Genomic DNA, 22,386 nt, shown 5'->3' with positions numbered 1-22,386 from the left:
AAAATATTGTTATGCATGTGAATAATAAGAGAGTTAATTCAGCTTACATAACCTCACCCTTCATTATATAATCCTTTGTGTCACATTAAAAAAAAAAATCAACTTGGTTATAAAGGTTGAATTTTAAAATGGTTCGGCAACAGATGCACCAGGAAAAATGTGCATATAAAACAGAGGGCCCATAAAAACTCACATTTGCATGTGGCAATGGCCACTAATTTATGACATAATCAGATTACTGCCTGTCTATTGCACACATAGCCGTTCGGTTGTACACACGGTGTGAATACATTCGCATCGATCGCTGGGCTGAGAAAGTCTTACTCTTTTGTGCTCAGTTTACTGCTTGATTCTTACATAAAGGACAGAAGAACCTTCCAACACCACTGACCCCAGATTCAGAGCGTCTGGTGCGAGCCCCACTGACGACCCAGGCTGGCAGCAGAGGGAGACGTGGTCCTTGGGCAGCTTGGACATGTGGGTCCTTTTGGGGAACATCCGTGGGGAGGGCAGCGTGCCTGCTCAGAGGGCTGCCCTGCAGAGCACAAAGTGTCCGGCTGCCTGAGGGTTGGTGCCCAGTGGGCACATTCACCCAGGCCGGGGGGAGCCACAGACCAGATACTATCTGCCTCAGCTCCACCCAGGGCCACAGTCTGGCCCTTATGCACCTCAGTAAGTGACCGTCTGGCCTTGGATGCAGCCACACCAGAGAAGGGAGACCCACTCCTTCCAGGACTGCCCAGCATTCCTGGTTCTAGAGGATGTCAGCTGCTAGAACACCCTTAGTGAGGGGCGAGGGGCCTGCCGGGTTAGTCCTCGCCAAGTTGAGCCCCCCTTCATGTCCAGCTCTTCTAACTCGACTCCTACCATCAGCACATCCCGTTCAACCTCTTTTTTTCCCTTTCTTTTTAAACAAGTTTTATTTATTTATTTTAATTTTTTGGCCACACTCTGTGGCATGTGGGATCTTAGTTCCCCCATCAGGGATGGAACTGCACTCCCTGTATTGGAAGGCAGGGTCTTAACCCCTGGACCACCAGGGGAGTCCCAGTCCTTCCTTTCCTGAACTGTTCCTTCAGCCTTTCCGAACCCTTTCCCACCCCGGGGCTCTCCGGCCCAGCACAGCGCCTGGCGGGTTCTCTTGGCCGAGCCTAGGAGACAACCCAAAGCTTCACGTGCTCACACGTGTCCACGTGAGCCGACGCACAGGACACAGGGATTCTGTGATAGTCTTCGCTTTTCATACTGGAATGCTCATGTACAGCGTATCTACCCAAACAAGAAATGTGCATAAACTAGGCATCATCTCCAGAACATTCTACCAGGTCTGCGTGACCAGCTGGTTGTACACGACAGGCGTCTATACTCAAATTTCCCAGGCTGCTGGCTGTCCTGTTTGAGTTGTCTGTGTGTTTTTATAACACAACGGCTTTGTAGTTTCTTGGCAAAGTTGGTTTTAGGTCCAAAATAGCAGAAATCTATCCAAGGAAGCTAGGCTACAGGAGGGGCTTGGAATGCTGAGCGCCCCAGAAGTGCATGTTCCCCGGAGCCCTGGTCCTGGGGCTCCCTGTCCCCGGGCTCTGCTGACATAGGCAGCACCCTCCCCCTTCTGGGGGCCTCCCACTCCTGCCCCCCAACTCTGGGCCTCTCCCCTAGCTGGGACGCCCTCTCCCCGCTCTGGCTAATGACAGCTTATTTGGGGGTTAGGGTCAGGCATCGCACCGCCGAGGGTCCCTCCTGGAACACCCACAGCCCAGGCTGCCCGGCTTCTCCCTCCTGGCATGCAGATGCTGTCTTCCTGGCTGAGTCGTGGGCAAGGGGCTGCCTTCATTTCTGAAGCCCCCGAATCTGGCACCGGGCCTGCAATCTCGAAAGTTTCAGGAAATTCCTGCTTAATGATCACCTCAGATGAAGGAATGAGTGAATGCACATTCATCCTGTAATTTATTCTCAGCCGTCTCTCTGAAACCAAACGTGTTGCTCCTGAAATCTTGGGCTGAAAGATCCTACTGGCTTCACTTAGGAGGTTTCCTTTCACAAGGGCCTCCTCCAGGTTTGAGGGCTGTGTATCTTTAACCCTGGGTGAGCCAGGCTCACTTAAGACGCACCTGCCCCACTCTGTCCACCCCAAGAGGTCAGCAGGGGCCACAGCCCACCCATCCCTGGGCCATGGGCTGGGGGCAGAGGTGAGTCACTCCGGGCTGACCTGCTGCACTCTGCAGACCCCCGAGGACCCTGCTGAGGAATGAAGCCACTTTGGAAGCCAGATCCCGGATCACCAGTTGGAAGAGAAGTGTCCAGAAGAGCTGCTAGACACGCTAGGCTTCCGGTGAATAAGAACCAAAACATCCATGTGCCAAGTCACTGAGACCTGGGGGTTAACGCATTAATCTACTTTCGCAGTGTAAATGCGACCTCCGGACGCCTCAAAGCTCTAATCGAGTGCAGGTGCTTTGTTCAAGTGCTGAGTGAGCGACGGGTGATGACAGTTATTTTGTCTATATTCTCCATGTTTTCTAATTCTGTGTTTTCGAAAGAGCTGGACGTTATTGTCCTGATCACTTCCAGCTACCCAGTTTTGGCGGTGGGCTTTCTTATTCTCACCAGTAGACTCCAGGAGCTGGCAGAGCGTGTCACATTGGCCCCAGCTGCTCCCGCCTTGTCACTCATGGTGGAAGAATGCCCCTCCCTTGTATGAGCAGCTGCGGGAGGCTCGGTGGCGGGGGGACCCTGGGCAGCCCAGCGCTGGCCGCCCCCTTGCCAGGCCACACCTCCTGCTTTGTGCAGCAGGCAGGTGGGGACGTGGAGGGAGGAAACCAGGGTGAGTTGTGTCGGCAAACACTGAACCATGGAGAGGAGTAGGCCAGTGGAAGGGGGAGGGGGGAGGGTGAGCACGGTTAACCGAGATCACAGAAATGCCTAGAAAATGGATGAGAAACCACACCACCGAGTTCGTCATGTCTGCTGAGTGGGGCATAGCTGCTTTCTTGTTGCTGTCTTTTCCTCTTCCTTAGGCTTTTTTGAAATTCAAAGACACTTGCTCCTTGGAAGAAAAGCTATGACCAACATAGACGGCATATTAAAAAGCAGAGACATTACTTTCTCAACAAAGGTCTGTCTAGTCAAGGCTATGGTTTTTCCAGTAGTCATGAGAGGTGGGCCATAAAGAAAGCTGAGCGCCGAAGAATTGATCTTTTGAATTGTGGTGCTGGAGAAGACTTGTGAGAGTCCCCTGGACTGCAAGGAGATCCAAACGGTCCACCCTAAAGGAAATCAGTCCTGAATATTCAAATTCATTGGAAGGACTGATGCTGAAGCTGAAACTCCAATACTTTGGCCACCTGATGCCAAGAACCGACTCACTGAAAAAGACCCTGATGTTGGGAAAGATTGAAGGCAGGAGAAGGGGATGACAGAGGATGAGATGGTTGGATGGCATCACCAACTCGATGGACATGAGTTTGAGTAAGCTCTGGGAGTTGGCGATGGACAGGGAAGCCTGGTGTGCTGCAGACCAAGGGGTCGCAAAGAGTCAGACACTACGGAGCAACTGAACTGACTGATGCTTTTCTGGATTTTCCAAGTCTTCTAAAATGAGGTGCGTTAATATTGCTATCAGAAAGTAATTTCAAATCTGTATGATCTTTTTGCTATTTTTATGCTTATCTTTGCCTCATTATACTGTTTGTGAACATTATACTGTTCACACAGCCATGCCATGGGATAGCTGACTGAAGCTCAGAGAAGGGGAGCCACTGGCCAAGGTCACACAGCTCACCCTGGGCTCCAGGGGACAAGGCACAGCCCCGCTCAGAGCACAGCCCTCAGCTGTGGGCTACTTGGCCACCTCAGGGGGGCCTCCTGATTTCTGCCCGAGCTCATCAGACAAGCCCAAGGAGCGTCTCATCTCATGGCTCAGCCTCTCTCGCCAGCTGCTGCTGCTGATTAGTCACTAAGCCGTGTCCGACTCTTTGTGATCCCATGGACTACAGCCCTCCAGGCAGGAATACTGGAATGGGTTGCCATTTCTTTCTCCAGGGGATCTTCCCAACTCAGGGATCAAACTGTACTCTCCTGCCTTGGATTCTTTACTGCTGAGCCACCGGGGAAGCCCCTTTCTAGGCTGCTAAAGGCTAACTGTCACTCCCTAACTCTGTCACACCTATCACTTCCTCCCCAGTCCTCCAGGCCCCCACCAGGGAAGTTTACCCCGTCCTCTCACTTAGAACCCCAAGGCAGCCCCCAATTCACCTCCGTGCCTCCCTTGCCTCTCTGGCAATTCATCCTCCTCTCTGTGGCCAGAGTGATCTTTCTAGACTATGGAAACCTGCCTCGATCTGTCCCTCCTAAACACTTGGCCTTCAGGACAGAGTCCCCACCTTGTCCTTCCCTTCACGATGTGGTTCAGCTGATGTGTGGGCCCCCCCATATGACCCCGCAGTCCTGGGATGTGACACCCCCTTTGCCACTTGGCTGGACATTCACCTGGTGGCTCTCAACCCCACGTTTGTCCTTCTGCCTGTCTTCCCAGCTACCCCCGCTGCTCCAGGGGAGCTACGTCCATCGGAGGTGGGGAGAGGGCAGGGCCGGGCTGTTCCCAGGGGCTCCTGCTCAGCCCAGCGAATGAGATTCCAGCAGGTTCCGAAAGGCATCGGGGGTGGAGGCCACTTCCTGATCTCCGGGAAATACCTTGTCTCCCCTTTGCCTTCCAGTCCCTGATGGGGAGCAGCTCCTTGTCTCTGGGTAACCCCCTCCTTGCTCTTCCAGCCCTAGGGGGCGGACAGCAGCCTCCTGGCCTCTGAGTAATTCCACAGTCCCTTTCAGACTTCTGGTCCATCTGACATCTCTGTAATCAGTCTCTCCCTTAGGCCCCGCTCGGCTGTAAATACGAGGGCAGCTTCTGAGGTCCTGCCGGGACACTGTGGACGCGCTCCTGGGGCCCCCTGTCTCCATCGCCCCTCTTCCCACCTACCCCGGAGGTGACTCCCCATGTGGAGATGCCATAGTGGGCTCCCCACCTCTGCTCCTCTTTCCCTGGACACACGTCCAGACTGTTTCTCCCAGCCTCCCTGGCCAGGGTGCAGCCACATGCAGGGATTCTGGTCCACAGAGTCTGGGCAAGGTGACAGTCACGTTTCCAGGCCTGGACCTTACAAAGCTGACCAGACGGTCCTCTGTGCTCGTTCCCTTCTCTGCTGGCAGACACGTAAGATCAGGGGATGGGGGGCGGGCTCCCGGTCTCCGAATGATTGTGGGCAGAGCTCCCCACCACCCACATTAAATTGTGACGTCCTTACCGGGGCAAGCCCCTGGGATGTCGGCCTTGTGTGTTATCGCAGCTGGCCCTGACCCTGACCCTGACCACTGGAGTTAACTTAGCAGAGCACAGCAAGGCACAGAGGTTAAGTGACTTGACAGGGGCCACAGCGCTGTGAAGGGGTGGAGGCAGGGGTCATGACCATGTGGCTGCAGAGCTCTCAGCCACTCACCATACATGACGAACAGCCGGCTACACAAAGGTGGCCGACGTCCTCATGTCAGTTTGCAGCACAGGGTAGACACTGTGTGTTTATAGAATAGTGGTGACACACGGATAAAGAAACTTTAGCGAAAAGTAATGGTGAGACTCTCCCTCCCATGAGCAGGGAAGCCTGCTCTGTCTCCCATCAGGAAGAGGGCTAGGCGTGCCCTCCTTCCACAGGGAACCCCCAGGGACACCTGACTCTCACACCCCTCATCCCTAAGGCTGGCACCCAGCCTGGGGGGCTCATCCCACTCCTCCCTGATGGAGACAGCCGTCCCCTTATGACCCACGGCCCCATCAATCTCTCCTCTGAACGGGCTCCTGACTCATCTTCCTGAAGCGAGACTTGACCCACATCGCAGCCACTCAGCCTGCGTTGTCCCCGACGTCCCGTTAGCGTTGCCCGGAAGCGAGGACCGCGCCGGGCGATCAGCCTTGCCTTTTCCCCCTCAGCCTGGAGCCCAGGGACCGCTTGGAGAGCCCCTCGCCGTCCGCCTGCCCCATCTAGACCCTAGGAACCATTTCAGCATCACTCATCCATGCCCACAGCACCCTGCTTCAGCTCCCTGTCTGCTGGGCCTGCCCCTCCTCTGGCGCTTATAACAGGCAATGCTCACTCCGGTGTTGTGGGGGGATGTTTGTGCCCGCCAACAGCTCCCTAAATGTCAGAATGACACAGTCATCGCCGCATCATCTGAAATGTCTATGTGGTGAGAGCTCCATGCGCCTGCCCGCTGCGACCCCGTCCTTTGAGTCCTCAGGTGGGCCCACTCACTCAGTCTGTTAAAAGGGAAAACGGGCAGGGAGACCAAACTCACCCTGGGTTGGAACTGATCTAGAAGAAGAATAGGGTTTTGTAAGAACTTCACGATGCTTTTCTAAATTAGACACAAAACAGCCCACCTAATTCTAAACTCGGCCAACATTATAGCTTTCCACTTTAAACAGATGAAATGCTGGGGGAAAAAAAAAACAAAACTGCATGAACTGCTCCATTGAGCTGGCCCCCGAGAGGACCTGAAATATTGGGGTACGACCCTGGGGGATGCCAGCGGCGACTAACACATAATGAAGGAGGAAGCAATTCAGAGACGGATCTGGAACTCAGAAACGGACCGCGTGGTGAGGGCACCTTGAAACTTAGACACCTACCCAGGGAACGTTGTGATGGGGGGGTCTGGTGCAGAAATAGCTTAAAGTACATTTTGAAAAATGTAGCCAATACTAGCTCCTGGTTTCAGTTTAAGACACCCTCAGGAAACTATTCCAAGTTGCCAAAAGTTTGGTTATTTTCTTCCAACAAATTACTAATCTAAAAAACACTTGTGTAGCATCGATTTCCATCTCCGGGCAATGGAGAGACTGCGTTCCCCTTAACCCACTGCAGATCTGTCCGCAGAGCTAGCTGTGTTCGAGAGAAGTCTTTGGGGAGTGACTTCATTCTCAGAAACAGTGAAAGGATGCACTCGAATGTGCGGTTCCCGAGAAACTCAAAACCCTCATGTCCAATGTTGGTGACAAGTGTTGACCTGGTTCCTGTGCTCTGAAAGGCCGGCCTGTTGGCCAAGGCTGCTTTCAGGGTTGAACAGGGCAGATACAACCACAGGAAAATATTCCTGGCCCTGCCTGACCCCCGAGTTGTGATGAAAGCCCGGTGCTGATTTTGGCAGTCAGGAAGGAAGAGACAGTCTTCAGATGCCACTCACCTCATCCAGAGCTTTTCGAACTCTCTCGGCATGAGGGGGATGTCAAAGCCGTACAGCGCGTTCTTCATGTCCCGTCGTCGAAGGATACCGTTGCCCTCGCTGTCGGTTTCTATAAAATTCTACAATATAAAAGACAGCATTTAGTAACATGTAAAATGCGCTCAGAGAGTATCTGGGACAGTCTAAGACTTCCCCTTACGCACGTCGCCTCCTGTTGACTTTTTTTTTTTTTAAGATTTTTTTTTTTTGGATGGGGACCATTTTTAAAGTCTTTTATTGAATTTGTTACAATATTGCTTCTGTTTTATGTTTTGGTTTTTCGGCCACAAGGCAGATGGAATCTTAGCCTCCTCACCACGAATGGAACCCACGCCCCCTGCGTTGGAAGGTGAATCTTAACCCCTGGACAGCCAGGGAAGTCCCTAATTCCTCCTTCGTATATGTTCCAAGTACAGTCCTCACTCTGCTCAATAAGACAACGGAGCAAAAGGTCCAGTGTTACATCCTAGAACGGGCTTGTTTCCGGGTAACGAGTGGTCTTGAGCGTGTGGCTGGGGTTTTTTTTCCTGAGCAACAATTTGGGTTCAAACACTGTTAGCAATAAGGGCCAACCAGAGCCCGGGAGGTGAGGTGTGGCCCCACTGCTCGAGGTTATCGTCTCCACTTTTCAGAGAACTTGGCCCCCAGCGTCAGAGGGGAAACCAGGGACACAAGACGCCATAGTTGCTATGATGAGGCGACGTGGTACCATTTTAACACCCCCAAGGGGTGCAAAAGGTCTCTGGGGATGTCAGGCATTTAAAGGGCCACAGACTAGGAGGGCAGGTAACACAGGGTGTTGAACACTGTCTTAAACTGTTTCTAAACAATAGTTCATTCCTCCTCCTTCCAACATGCTGTGCGGAAGACACGATGGGTTCATTTCCCAAGTCCTTTGCAAGCATCGTACTTCATGGCAAAACCATGAAATGTTTTCTGGACGACTAAGAATCAGACAAGAATATCTCTATTGCTCTGTATTTAGCCTTGTACTGGAGGTACGAGTCAGTGTAGTTAAGCAAGTTAAAATTGGTAAAAGGCAAAACAACAGGGCAGGAAGAAATGTAATCGTCATTATTCACAAATGACATGGCTGTATACAGGGTATACGAAGAAGTCACAGATAAAGTGTTATAAGAAGAGGAAGTGGCAATAAATCTGGATTCTATGAAAAGTGAAAGTGAAAGTTGCTCAGTCGTGTCTGACTCTCTGCAACCCAACTGACTGCAGCCCGCCAGGCTCCTCTGTCCATGGAGTTTTCCAGGCCAGAACACTGGAATGGGTAGCTATTCCCTTCTCCAGGGGATCTTCCCAACCCAGGGATCGAACCCAGGTCTCCCACATTGCCGGTGGATTCTTTACCATCTGAGCCACCAGGGAAGCCCCAGGATTCTATATCAATAGGCAAAATCATTCACATTTTAATATATCAGACATGAAAAATGAACTTTAAAAAAATTTCATTTACAACAGCACCAAAAATAAAAGTCTGAGGAACAAATCTTATAAATGATTGTACAGTTTTTACATAGGGAAGTCTAAAACTGTTTTGAAAAACATTTTAAAAGGTCAAAATAAATGGAACTACACTGTGTTCATTAATTGGAAGGCCCCATGTAGTAAAGATGTCATTTCTTGCCAAACATCCCAATAGTTTCTTTTTTTTCCTTTGTAGAATTTGACAAACTGATTAAAAAACTCTAATAAGAGAACAAGGAGGAGGGAGCTGCCCACTGGCTAACTGAGATGCATTACTGGACTTCCCTGGTAGCCCAGTGGTTAGGATTCGGCGCTTCCACTGCAGGGGCCCGGGGTTCCATCCCTGGTCAGGGAACCTAAGTTCCCAGCTGTGGGGAAGTAGACCTGCCTACTAGCAGGCTGACACTGGCTCCAGGCCCACAACCACCCCCTCTAGAAGGCCACTCCAGCGGGCCAGCACTTCCTGGGGCCCTGTAGTAAGAAGAACTATGTTATGTCTATTTTACCACAATTAAAAGAAAATAACTTTATTCATTTATTTACTCCTGCCACACACCACTGAAATCCCAAAATATATAAATATTATTCATGTGTGTATTTATTTTGTGACGGCTCTCTGTCGCTGCGCAGGCTTTTCTCTAGCTGCTGAGTGCAGGGGCTGCAGTACAGTTGCCGTGTGAGGGCTCCAGGGCACGAGGGCCTGGAGCAGTTGTGGAATGTGCACTCCTAGCTGCAGTTCCTGGCTCTCGAGCACAGGCTCAGTAGCTGTGGCTCAAGGGCTTAGCTGCCTCATGGCAGGTGGGACCCTCCTGGATCAGGGATGAAACCCATGTCTGCTGCGTCGGCAGGCACGTTCCTTACCGCTGAGCCGCCAGGGAAGCCTCTGCCACAGTTTTTTTAAAAAGCGACAGCGTGTGCAGCCGGTTGTGATCCATCCACTGCCTCACACTGAAAACCACCCGGTCTGCCCCGAGGCCTGCCCCATCCGTGCAGTCCCCACTGTGCCGGTCAGCCCCGCAAACCCCCTGCCTTGGTTCAGCTTCAGGCTTGGCATTCTCACCTCCCCTGCACGCCTGTCCAACACCTGCTCATCTTTCTACTGGTGACCTCTTCTTGGGCACCCCGTTGTATGCGCATCGTTGCCATTGTGATCCGTACCATTCTTTAGAGTTCTTGTTGGTATTTACGCCACAAGTCTCTGGGGGCACAGACATGTCTTTATTTTATCTTATTTTTGGTCATTGTATCTTTAGTACCTTGCAACCAGGACTTTCCTGGTGGCTCAGGTGGTAAAGTGTCTGTCTACAATGTGGGAGACCTGGGTTCGACATCTGGGTTGGGAAGATCCCCTGGAGAAGGAAATGGCAACCCATTCCAGTACTCTTGCCTGGAAAATCCTGTGGACAGAGGAGCCTGGGGGGGCTACAGACCACTGGGGTTGCAAAGAGTCGGACACAACTGAGCGACTTCACTAACAGAGCATAGTCAGCTCATAATAATATTTGCTGAAGAAACCAATGACCTTATTTTCCAAAAATACTTCAATAGACATGAGCATACTAAGCTGTCCCCAGAGGGGACAACGCCTCTGTGTTTCTGAGGATCCAGTGGGATGCGCCCCCAGTGGTGCCTGGCAGGAATGGGGAGCCCCATGACTTTATGTGGCTCCCCAGGTGGCGCTAGTGGTAAAGAACCCACCTGCCGATGCAGGAGAGACGTAAGAGACTCAGGTATGATCCCTGGGTTGGGAAGATCTCCTGGAGAAGAGAATGGTTACCCACTCCAGTATTCTTGCCTGGAGAATTCCATGGACAGAGGAGCCTGGCGGGCTACACTCCATGGGGTCATAAAGAGTCAGACAAAACTGAGTGACTAACACTTTATAACTGTGTAAAAAGAAATATGATAGCATCTTACATTGCTTCATTAAAATTTTTAATTCATATCAAACCTGAGATAAAGCCAGGAATTTCAGTCCATGTAATTCCTAAAATCACTTTTTTTTCCCCTAAAGACAAAATTGACCTTGAATGTGAGAATTTATTTTGAAAAAGTATTTTAAGAATCAAAGGAGGCACTATATTGGTATAAAAAGTTGCTTTCCCATCTCAGTGACTGGATCAAAACAGCTCCATCATCCCAGTGACCTTGGAACACTGAAATAGCTGCCCTTCCCTTTTAAGGAAACAATCGCTTTCTCACCTTAGACAAGTCTGACCATCTGGTTTTTGCTTTGGTGACAAGGTACTGATGCGCCTGTTCACAAGCTAGTTCTGAATCTGCAACCTTCTGTTTTGGTCTTAAGAGAAAAAAAAATTATAAATAATTCTGTTTCAATTTAAAAGACTCATTAATCTCCCAAGGGGTTCCCCTACTCCCATTCGTGACAAAGGTACTATAAAAGTCTGCTATTTCACATCTGGTCTAACTTAATTCTTAAAATACAGTTTTACTTCCCTAGTTAGGGAAATCTTAAATTTAGTTAGGAGTCCTTGCTTATTTCCAGATAAATGCTGTTCAAATTTTCCAGCGGTTCACAAAACAAAAAGGGTTCGTTTATTTCCAGAGGGATAAGAAAACACAGCACAACATTGTCTTTGGATGAAAAACCAAAAACTTTTATTTCTGAATGTACAAGTGGGTGTGATAACTCGGACCAAAGCAAACAGTCTGAGAACCCTAGGGGAACATGACCTACAGATTTGGTCTCAGCTCATGCTCAAAGGTTGAATCTGTGGAATACAAAATGATCAAAATTCTATTTACTCACAGAAAGGTGGGCGCCGAAGACACTTTCAAAAAAGACTGTGGTTAGTCACACGAAGTGCAGTGAAGACTGGCTGAAGGAATTTGGGATGCCCTGGACTCTTCCACTCACTACAACAAATTTGGGGAGCAGATCCTATAAAACCTTTTGCCACTTCTATCTCTGAGGCTGCCCTGCTTGGATCCCTGTTCACTCATGGGCATGTGGGTGATCGGGGTGTCTTGCCTGAGGGTGAGTGAGCAAGCCCCTACAGGGACCTTCACAGGAATTTCTCCCCAAAGGAGCCCGGAAAACCAGGAAGAGGACAGCAAAAAAACCCCACGTTGCCCTTTACTTTTTCATTTTTTGGTCGTCTCGTGCAATACTCAGGGTCTTAGCCCCCTGGTGTCGTTGAGTTGCTAAATCCCGTCTGACTCTTTGTGCCCCATGGATTGTAGCCCGCCAGGCTCCTCTGTCCATGGGATTTCCCAGGCAAGAATACTGGAGTGGGTTGCCATTTACTTCTCTAGGGAATCTTCCTGACCCAGGAATGGAAACCATGCCCCCTGCACTGGAAGCGTGGAGTCTTAACCAGGGAAGTTCCCCAGGTCACCCTTTGAGAGAAGTATAATTCATGTTCCAGCAGGCGAGATGCTTGTGAGGAAAGAAATCTAAAGAAAAAAATGCAGCAAAGGTTTATGTGATCCGTGCCGCTCTGCGGCTCTGTATATGACGTGTATATGACGCCGGGTGGGGCGGACGTGATTTCTAGGGTAACCATGACCCCCACGAGCTCCAGTCGGGCTGCAGCTGCTGGTCACTTGCCACACGGATTTCCCAGAAATGTTGGCATCGTCACCCCACTTTGCAAAGGGGGACGCTGGGCTTTGGAGAGGTGAAACAGCCTGCCGAAATCACATAGCCAGTTCCGGAAATCCTGGCCCCTCAGCTCAGGGCCCTCCCAGGCTGGAGGCGAGGCTTTCTCATCATTTTCATTCCAGCTGAAGCCACAGCTTTGGCAGCTCCTCTAACGTCAGTCCTCAGAGGAAAGGACCCATTACGCGACTCAGTTCACAGAGGTGAGAGGGCCACCATGGTTTTATGCGTGGAGGATCTTCTTTTCGCTTAACATTTGTTGCCGGGAGCCGGCGTGAGGACCGCCATCAGTGGCAAAGGTCATGAGGAAGGAGGCTCGACATACGCAAAGGCGGGATCGAGCCTCAGGAGTCCCCCTGGATATTCTCGAGCATCTACCCCCAAAAACCAGAGTCTGCCTACTTTACTGCTTTGTGCTCTCACCTCTGACTTTACTGGGGGCTGTCCCCACCACCATCTCGCTCTGTGATAAAGAGTTAACTTACAGCTCCAGTTGATAAAGTTCCTGGGCATTAGGAGTGTTTAAATCCAAACCCCTCAGATAGCTCTCTAACTCACCTGACAAGTTTACCCGGACTCCTACAGCTATGCATACGATTGTTTACAGTCTCCCAGCCTCGAGAGGCACGGGAAGCTTAAGATATTCAAATAGCTTAGAGCCTCTCAGAGAGTTAGAAACTGTCAGAATAAACCTAGTAAAGGATTTCATTGATGAGCCAATGCTTGCTGCAAAGTTTCCACATCCCCTGTATTGTATCCTTGAATGTGTATTAATTAATATACTTGGTATGTAGAAAAAATAAGTAGTGGCCTTGGTGCTAGCAACTTTAGACCCTTAAGGCAATAAATTCTTTCCTTTGTTGTAAACCCACTGCACCTCTGCCCTATAGGAATGCAACTTTATCTAACACCTTTGGAGGATGGCGCCAAACCTTAAAATAATTACTCTTAGAGAAAATAAGTCTTACGGTTGACAAACCTTTGTCAAGAGTCATAAAATGTTAATAGGCCTTCTGGCCAGAAGATGATGTAAATCACCTAAACCATTTGTATAAGATAAGTTTGCAGAAAAGAAACCCTGGTTTCGATAAGGATCAAAGACTGCTGACTTTGTATGATTTCACATCCCCTATTATCCTCTATGTGCAACTTAGGGTATAAAAGCCCCTGTTGAAAATAAAGCTGTCGGCCTTGCTCACCAAAGCTTTGTCTCCCCATGTCATTCTTTCTGTTCACATTCTGGCTGAGTCTCCATCTGGAGCGCAGAGGTCCTCTGCGACCATTTATTTGCCTGGGCTTCTAAGACCCACTCGAGAAGGTGCCTAAGGTGGGGCACCTTCTGCTATTCGAGAGGGTGCCTGCGGCCTCCATGGTCAGAGCTAACCTGATGTCACAGGTTATGTTGATTTTCCGTGTAAACCAAGCTACTCAGCCTCTTTTCTCTGCTGAATTTTCCTACTGAGCTATCCTCATTCTATTACTCTTTATATCTTTGATGACTATTTAAATAAAGCTATTGTATCCAGTGAACTCGCCGAAGCCGTCTCCTCTTTGAATACCCTGGATCAGCCGGGGCTGGACCTCAGCAATTTGTATCTCACTTCAACGAGCTCAGTTCTGCCAGCACCGCTGGAGTGTCCAGCCCAGTGCAAGGTTGGGGCGAGTGAGGCCTGCGGCTGCCATCTCTAGGGAAAGTTCTCCTGGGACATCCCGGTCCCGTCCTACATTTAGAGCAGACAGCAGAAGACTTCCCTGGTGGCCCAGTGGCTGAGAATCTGCCTGCCAATAAAGGGAGTCATGGGTTCAACCCCTGGTCCAAGAAGATTCCACATCTTCCTGGCAACTAAGCCCACAAGCCACAACCACTGAGCCCGTGTGCTGCAACTACTGAAGCCCTTGTGCCTGGGGCCCATGCTCCGCAACAAGAGAAGCCACCCCGGTGAGAAGCCTGCACACCACAGCTAGAGAGGAGCTGCCCGCTTGCCGCAACTAGAGAAAGCCTGCACACAGCAGTGAAGACCCAGTGCAGCCAAAGAATAGTAAGTAATGGTTTAGTCGCTAAGTCGTGTCTGATTCTTGCGACCCCATGGACTGGGAACCCTCCAGGCTCCTCTGTCCATGGGATTCTCCAGGCAAGAACACTGGAGTGGGTTGCCATTTCCTTCTCCAGGGATCTTGCTGACCCAGGAATCAAACCCAGGTCTCCTGCATTGCAGGCAGATTCTTTACCGACTGAGCTACAATGGAAGCCCTCCCCGAGACCAAAATATAAAAATATAACTAAACACAATTAAAAAAAAAAAACGCAGACAGCAGGGTATGGCACTGGAGCCAACAAATTAAGCAGTGACCATTTGCTCTTTACGAGGCTTCTCCTCTAAATCCTGAGAAACTCTGCTGCTAGTCTCAGCTGTCTGGGACCGCCCCCAGGTTCCCTGATGACAGCACTCTGTACCTACTGGTCACCGAGACCACGGCAGCTCTCGTCACCCCAGAAGCCCACACTGGGCTGTTGTCCTCTGTGTCACTTGGAAAGGGTCGTATTCAGAGCGGCGCTTCTTTGGTGAATTACATAGACTTTGACCCCCTGTGGATTGGCAGACAAGAGTTCTCGCCCCCGCTCAGCGGGCAGGTGCAGAGGACCGGCAGCGGCTGGGCGGAGTCTTCTCCCTCCTCCTGCTGAGAAGGACCACGTGAGGCTGGGCCCCCTTGCGTTCCTCTTCTGGCAGCTGCCAGCTTGTGGGGTACACAGGTGAACTGTGGCTTCTACATCGCCAAGCCCGGGAGTCCTGGTACTGACACGTGGCACTGCTGACCGTCTCTCCCACTCTCGTCCCCTTCACGGCACTGCTCTTTAAATCACAGCGTGCGTTGGAACACCCACCACCTGGCGAACATGTGCCCCCAGCGAGTGCGTCTCCCTCTCCACCTGCCCCCCGCGCCTCCTCCCTCCTTCCCCTCAAAGCTCATCTACCGTCTGAGAAGCCGTCCCTGTTCCTGCCCCCGGCCACTGCCTGCTGCTGTTTGTCCACGCCTCTGTGTCACTGGCACGGCAACCTCACCTGCTTCCCTGTTCCATCTCTCTCCAACTGCCTACCGGACTTCACAGAATCATGGAATTTCAAGGCTGGAAAGGGATCCAGAGGTCAGCCAGTCTAGTCCTCTACTGCTACTTTGTTTTTGTCGTTGTTCAGTCACTGGCCCTTTGCAACCCCACGGACTGCAGCACACCAGGCTCCTCCGTCCTCCAGTATCTCCCAGAGTTCGTTCAAACTCGTGTCCATTGAGTCGGTGATACTATCTAAACATCTCATCCTCTTCCGCCCCTTCTCCTCCTGCCTTCAAACCTCCCCAGCGTCAGGGTCTTTTCCAACGAGTCCGCTCTTCACTTCCGCCCCTTCTCCTCCTGCCTTCAAACCTTCCCAGCGTTCAGGGTCTTTTCCAACGAGTCCGCTCTTCACTTCCGCCCCCTTCTCCTCCTGCCTTCAAACCTCCCCAGCATCAGGGTCTTTTCCAACGAGTCCACTCTTCACATCAGGTGGCCAAAGTATTGGAGCTTCAGCTTCAGCATCAGTTCTTCCAATGAATATTCACGGTTGATTTCCTTTAGGATTAAGCCATTTGATCTTGCAATGCTACTTTACCACTAAGGTTTTGGAAGATTAGGTGGATTACGTTGCGTTTTCACAACTATTGCTTAAAGGACTGTAGGTCCTAATGACACACAGTCCCCTGCCCTCACCGTTAGACTTCACCCGACCCCAGCGGGCTCACCTGGACTTACCCCAAAAAGGATGGAGGTCCTGAGAGGCCTGTTCTGTCTCTGCAAAGTCAACTCACTACCAAAATGATCCCACTGTCTAAACACACATCCAAAACACCCTGATTTCTTTATTGGGCTATGAGGCTTGGTTATTTTTCTTAGTGACTCATGCTCAAACCAGGGACTCCAACTGATTTCCCATTCATTTCTTCTCTGTTCCGTTTTATATCCTTGTCTCCTCTGGAGAGATTGGAAGGTTTTTCCATGGCCTTTTCCTCTCCTATGGCCTGCCCTTTTAGATCTTGACAGGCAGACCTAGCCTTCCTATCAACCAGTCCACCAGTCACAAACTCTTCCCATCTGCTGCCCTGGGTCCTACAAACACAGTGACGAGCAAGGCACACAGAATCCACGTCCACAAGGAGCTCACGCTCTGATGGCGGGAACGTATAGCAAACACTTGGAAAAATAAGTCAGTCAGGTAACTTCAGATACTGAATGTGACTGAGAATGAGGGACTAGCGTGGGGTCGGGGCCACTTTAGCCAAGAAGGCCAGACAGCAGCTCCCCAAGGCCTGAGTGATGAGAAGGTGCTGTGCAATCCTGCGGAACAACATTCCAGGCAGGGCCAGAGTCCTGAGATGTCCCAGGGAGAATGGAGCAGGCACGTCTACTTCACCCTCTCTCTCCCACTGATTACAACTCTGGACAGAATACAAAAAGTAACTCTCTGAGGACACCCAAAAGTAAGTAATAGGATACTGGTGGCTGGCGGGATCAAAACTTGAAGACCGACTTATGCGGTGGTGAGTTTCACAGCTTTTTCCCTCCTATTTCCAGTTTAAGGGCTGCTTAAAGACAGTTCTAATTGTGGAGTTGTGCATTGGATGTGGACAGAAAAAGCCTCAAAAGAGAGCCTGTTTTTCTGACCAAAGAATTAGGAAGGCAAGCCCCTGAAGTGCAAAGGACATGAGGGAATCCTCCCCCTTCTTGCCACTTCTTACTGTTCCATTCCTGATCTGAGGCAAGAGAAAGTGGAAGTCGTTCAGTTGTGTCTGACTCTTTGCAATCCCACGGACTATCCAGTCCATGGAATTCTCCAGGCCAGAATACTGGAGTGGGGAGCCTTTGCCTTCTCCAGGGGATGTTCCCGACCCAGGGATTGAACCCAGGTCTCCCTCATTGCCAGCGGATTCTTTACCGGCTGAGACACAAGGGAAGCAAGCCCAGTTACAAAACCGCACTTCTATGTCAAGCAATGGTACTGGCCAAGGAGGTACCCCAAATTGAAAGTCTTCTCTCAAACCAGAGGGGAAGGTGAAAGGGGTCCCTGTGTTCAAAGAGGATTGGAGAAATCCACATTATTATCCTTCTCCTTTTCTCTTTCACTATGTTGTCCTGGAGGGGGACCCAGTCATGAGAAGCACTCAACAGCACAGAGAGACTAAAACCTAAGATTTTCCAACCACAAGACCAAAAAAGCGGGTTGCTGACTGCTGGGGAGGGTGGGAAGAAATCACAGAGAGGAGAGAGCTAGAGAAAGGGAAGCTCAGACGCATGGAGTTCCAGGTGCACACGCTCCAATGTGTGCACAAGTGAGACTGACCCACAGCAGCCCAGTGAAAGCGTTGAGAAGCTGACTAAGTGTGGTTAGGACTGGCTCCTGGGAACTGCCTTCATGGGCTGCCCTGATAGAGCTGCAACGGCCCTGAAAAATAAACTGACGTTGAAACCACAGAGGGCAGGTCAGGACATGCACTCTGAAACTAGCTGGACTGATCGCCTGCTTTGAAAATCAATCAACCAACACACCACCAAGGATTTTAACAGGAACAGAGTGTCACAATAGAACATTAAAGAGATCCACAATACAGTCCCAAATTACTCGGTATGCGAAGGACCAGGAAAATGCCAACAATTTTCAAGATAAAAGACAAACAAGCACCAACTCCAAGATGACCTAGATGTTGAAAATACCATATTTTAAAGCAGCTATTATAATCATGAGGTAAGAGTACACATTCTTAAAATAAATGGAAAGACATAAGTTCAGAGCAAAGAAATAGCAGTTAAAAAAAAAAAAAGCAAAAGAACCAAGTGGAAACTTTAGAACTGAAAAATACAACAACTGAAATAAAATTGTCACTGGACTGGCTCAATGAAGATGGCAGAGCCAGCAGTGACAGTCAGTGAACTTGAAAACAGAGGACTAGAAATAATCTGATCAACAGAGGGGAAGAAAAGAATCTCTCCAGGGACTAAGATACAGAGACCTGTGATACAAAAGCAGAGGATCTAATATCCAGGTCACCGGAGTACTGAAAGGAGAACAGAAGAAGACTGGTACCAAAAAAAGTTTAAAATTTTGGGAAATAGTAGCTGAAACCTGCTCAAATTTGATGGAAAAACATAAATTTACAGATTCAGGAAGTTGAGCAAACCTCAAAAAAGATAAACTCAAAGAAAATCATGCTCAAACACACCACGCCCTCCTCCAGGGGGTCTTCCCGACCCAGGGATCGACCCGCGTCTCTCGCGTCTCCTGCGTTGGCAGGCAGGTTCCTGACCACCAGCGCCGCCCGGGAAGCCCTCGAGCTGCTGCTGCTGCTGCTGCTGAGTCACTTCAGTCGTGTCCGGCTCTGTGCGGCCCCATAGACCGCAGTCTTCCAGGCTCCTCCATCCCTGGGATTCTCCAGGCAAGAACACTCCACATACTAAAACTACTGACAACTAAAGATAAAGAAAAAATCCTGAAAGCAACTTAAGAAAAATGACACATTTATAGAGGGCTTCCCTGGTGGCTCAGTCCATAAAGAATCTGCCTGCAATGCAGGAGACTCGAGTTTGATCCCTGGGTCGGGAAGATCCCCTGGAGAAGGAAATGGCAACCCACTCCAGTACTCTTGCTTAGGAAATCCCATGGACAGAGGAGTCTGGTGGGCTACAATCCGTGGGGTCACAAAAGAGTCGGACATGGCTCAGTGACTAAACCACCATGGAGGGAAGACCATTTGAGTGACTGTAGATTTTTCCTCACAAACTGTAGGGGCCAAAAGACAATGGAACAACATTTTTCAAGTGCTTTAACAGAAGAATTGTCAACTTATAATTTTATATTCAGGAAAAAAAACTGTTAGGAATGAAAGAACAATAAAGATATTATCAATGAAGGAAAACTAAGATTTGTCTCCAGTAGACTTGCTAATTGGAGAAGGAAATGGCAACCCACTCCAGTATTCTTGCCTAGAGAATCTCATGGATGGAGGAGCCTGGTGGGCTGCAGTCCATGGGGTCACAAAGAGTCAGACACGACTGAGTGACTAATGGAAATTCTTCAGGGGAAAGAAAATGGCAGCAGAGAGAAAATTGGAACTTCAGAAATAAAAGAAGAGGTGCAGAAATGGTGAATATAAACATACATTTTTCTCAGAGTTTTGAAACACATGAAGCATAAATGGATTAAAAACAGAAGGAGAAATAGACAAATGCAAAATTATCATTGGAGACATGAGCACTCCCCTCTTGGTAACTGGTAGAACTAATAGAAACTAAGCAAGAATCTGAACACTTATAACTAACTTGATCCAATTGACATTTACAGAACACTCCACCCAGCAACCGCCAAATACACATTATTTTCAAGTACACATGGGATAAAGAGTCTGCCTGCAATGCAGGGGACCTGGGTTCCATCCCTGGGTTGGGAAGATCCCCTGGAGGAGGGCATGGCAACCCACTCCAGTATTCTTGCCTGGAGAATCCCCATGGAAGAGGAGCCTGGAGGGCTACAGTCATAAGGGGTCGCAAAGAATCAGACATGACTGAGTGACTAAGCACAGCACATTCACCAAGATAGACCATTTCTAGGGTTATAAAATGAACCTTAACAAATTTAAAATAATTAAAATCATACAAAGTATGCTATCTAAACTTAACAGAATTAGATTAGAAATCAATAACAAACAGCTGGAAACCATGGAAATATTTTGAAGAAAAAACATCCTTCTAAATAATCCATGGTTTCAATAAACACTCTAAAGGGAAATTAGAAAATATTTTGAACTGAGTGAAAATAAAAACTACAACTTGTCCAAATTTGTGAAATGCAGCTCAATCAATACCTATGAGAAAACTGACAGCGTTAAGAAATAATTCAAATAAAAATCTGAGTTATTAGCTTAAGAAAATAAAAATGAAGGACAAACTACAGTTGACCTTTACCCCACACAGGTTTGGACTGCACAAGTCAACTTATATGCCAATCTTTTCAATTAATACATTGGAAAATTTTGGGGGGATTTGTGACAACTTGAAAAAACTCACAGATGAGCCACACAGCCTAGAAATATTGAAAAATTTAAGAAAAAGGTATGTTATAAATGCATAAAATATTTGTAGACACTAGTCTATCCTTACATAGACATAAGGTGATATTTAATATAAAATTAATGCCTTAATTTTCTTCCTGATTTATAACTTTACTTTCAAAGAATTACATTACCATGTAGTATGTCTCTCCCTCTCTTGCCCCCTCTCTCTCTCATATTGGAGAAATTGTCTATCATCACAGGTAAGGGTTGTTTTTTTGTTTTTTGTTTTTTAGAGTAACGATGATTCCAATACTGCATTTTGAATATGAGTGTAATATTGTATACCATGGCTCTGCAGGTGGCTCAGCGGTTAAGAATACGCCTGCCAATGCAGGAGATACAGGAGACATGAATTTGATTCCCAGGTTGGGAAGATCCCCTGGAGGAGGAAATGGCAACCCACTCCAGTATTCTTGCCTGGAAAATTCCATGGGCAGAGGAGCTGGGTGGGCTGAAGACTCTGGGGTGGCAAAAGAATTGGACATGACTGAGCATGTATGCACACAGGCACTGTATGCTATACAGATTTTATAATGATTAATTCACTACTGTGTAGGCTAGGCTGCTGTTGCTGCTGCATCGCTTCAGTCGTGTCCGACTCTGTGCGACCCCATAGACAGGACTATGCAGCCCACCAGGCTTCCCCGTCCCTGGGATTCTCCAGGCAAGAACACTGGAGTGGGTTGCCATTTCCTTCTCCAATACATGAAAGTGAAAAGTAAAAGTGAAGTCGCTCAGTTGTGTCCAACTCTTAGCAACTCCATGGACTGCAGCCCACCAGGCTCCTCCGTCCATGAGACTTTACAGGCAAGAGTACTGGAGTGGGGTGCCATTGCTAGGCTACCAGGTAGCAATTGTATCAGTTACACTAAGCTCCCTTAAAGCAATCATATTGCTGCTTCTTTGTTATCCGTGCATGAATTGTTATACCTCTAAGTAAATATGGACTTCTTTTTCACATTATCTTTCCATCTTTGAGGTGTCGAGTTGTACACCAGCATGTATGTCGCCTACAGTGCTCTGTATCATGGGAGACAACACAGACATGGGTACTGACAGACAGACAATTCATCCTGTGACAGACAACAGGAACTTACAGTGTTGATCAACACTGTACTGTAAATGCATGTTCTCTCCCTCATGGGTTCGATCCCTGGGTTGGGAAGATCCCCTGGAGAAGGGAAAAGATACCCACTCCAGTATTCTGGCCTGGAGAATTCCATGGACTGTATAGTCCATGGGGTCATAAACAGTGGGACACCACTGAGCGACTTTGACTCACTCACTCACTCATGATTTTCTTAACGATATTACCTTTTCTCTAGCTTGCTTTATTGTAAGAATACAGTATATAATACATATATAATCTGTGTGTTAATTAACTTAATGTTATTTGTGAGTTGTCTAGTCAGCAATCATCCATTAGTAGTTAAGTTTGGGGGAGTCAAAAGCTCTGCACAGATTTTTGACTGTGGGAGTGGATCAGCTCCTGTGACCCCTGTGTTGTTCAAGGATCAACTGCATACTTAAAGCAAGAAGGAAGAGAAAGTATTAAAGAAGAGAAATCAATGAAATTGAATGGAAAAACAACAGAGAAAAAGGAATGAAACATAAAGCTTGTTCTTTGAAAATATCAATAAAATTAATAAAACCTTCAGCTAAATGGATCAACAGAAAAGGAGAGAAGACATCAACTACCAATATCAAAAAATGAAAACAGGGCTATCACTAAAGACCCCACAGCTATTGAAAGAACAGCAAGGAAATACTGTGATCAACTTTATTTTCATGAATTTAACAGGTTGAACAAAATGGACCAATATTTTAAAAGACACAAATTATTAAAACTCAGTCAAGAAGGAAGAGAAACCCTAAAGGATCCC

At 48.6% G+C, this 22,386-nt stretch overlaps 1 protein-coding gene across 4 annotated transcripts in view; it reads right to left on the bottom strand.

The window, feature by feature from the left end:
- Window positions 1-22,386, bottom strand: part of EFCAB6 (EF-hand calcium binding domain 6) — a 252,473-nt gene that overhangs the window by 58,981 nt on the left and 171,106 nt on the right. For all 4 annotated transcript variants that reach the window (XM_070371471.1, XM_070371470.1, XM_070371472.1 and 1 more), the window contains 2 exons: window positions 10,951-11,047; window positions 7,231-7,349 (listed from right to left, as the gene is read on the bottom strand). In XM_070371471.1, coding sequence (XP_070227572.1) covers window positions 7,231-7,349; window positions 10,951-11,047 — 216 coding nt within the window. The remainder of the gene's footprint in view (window positions 1-7,230; window positions 7,350-10,950; window positions 11,048-22,386) is intronic.

Source organism: Bos mutus, chromosome 5 (genome assembly GCF_027580195.1).
Source record: "Bos mutus isolate GX-2022 chromosome 5, NWIPB_WYAK_1.1, whole genome shotgun sequence".
NCBI classification, from domain to species: Eukaryota; Metazoa; Chordata; class Mammalia; order Artiodactyla; family Bovidae; genus Bos; species Bos mutus.
This window is presented reverse-complemented; position numbering and strand designations above follow the sequence as displayed.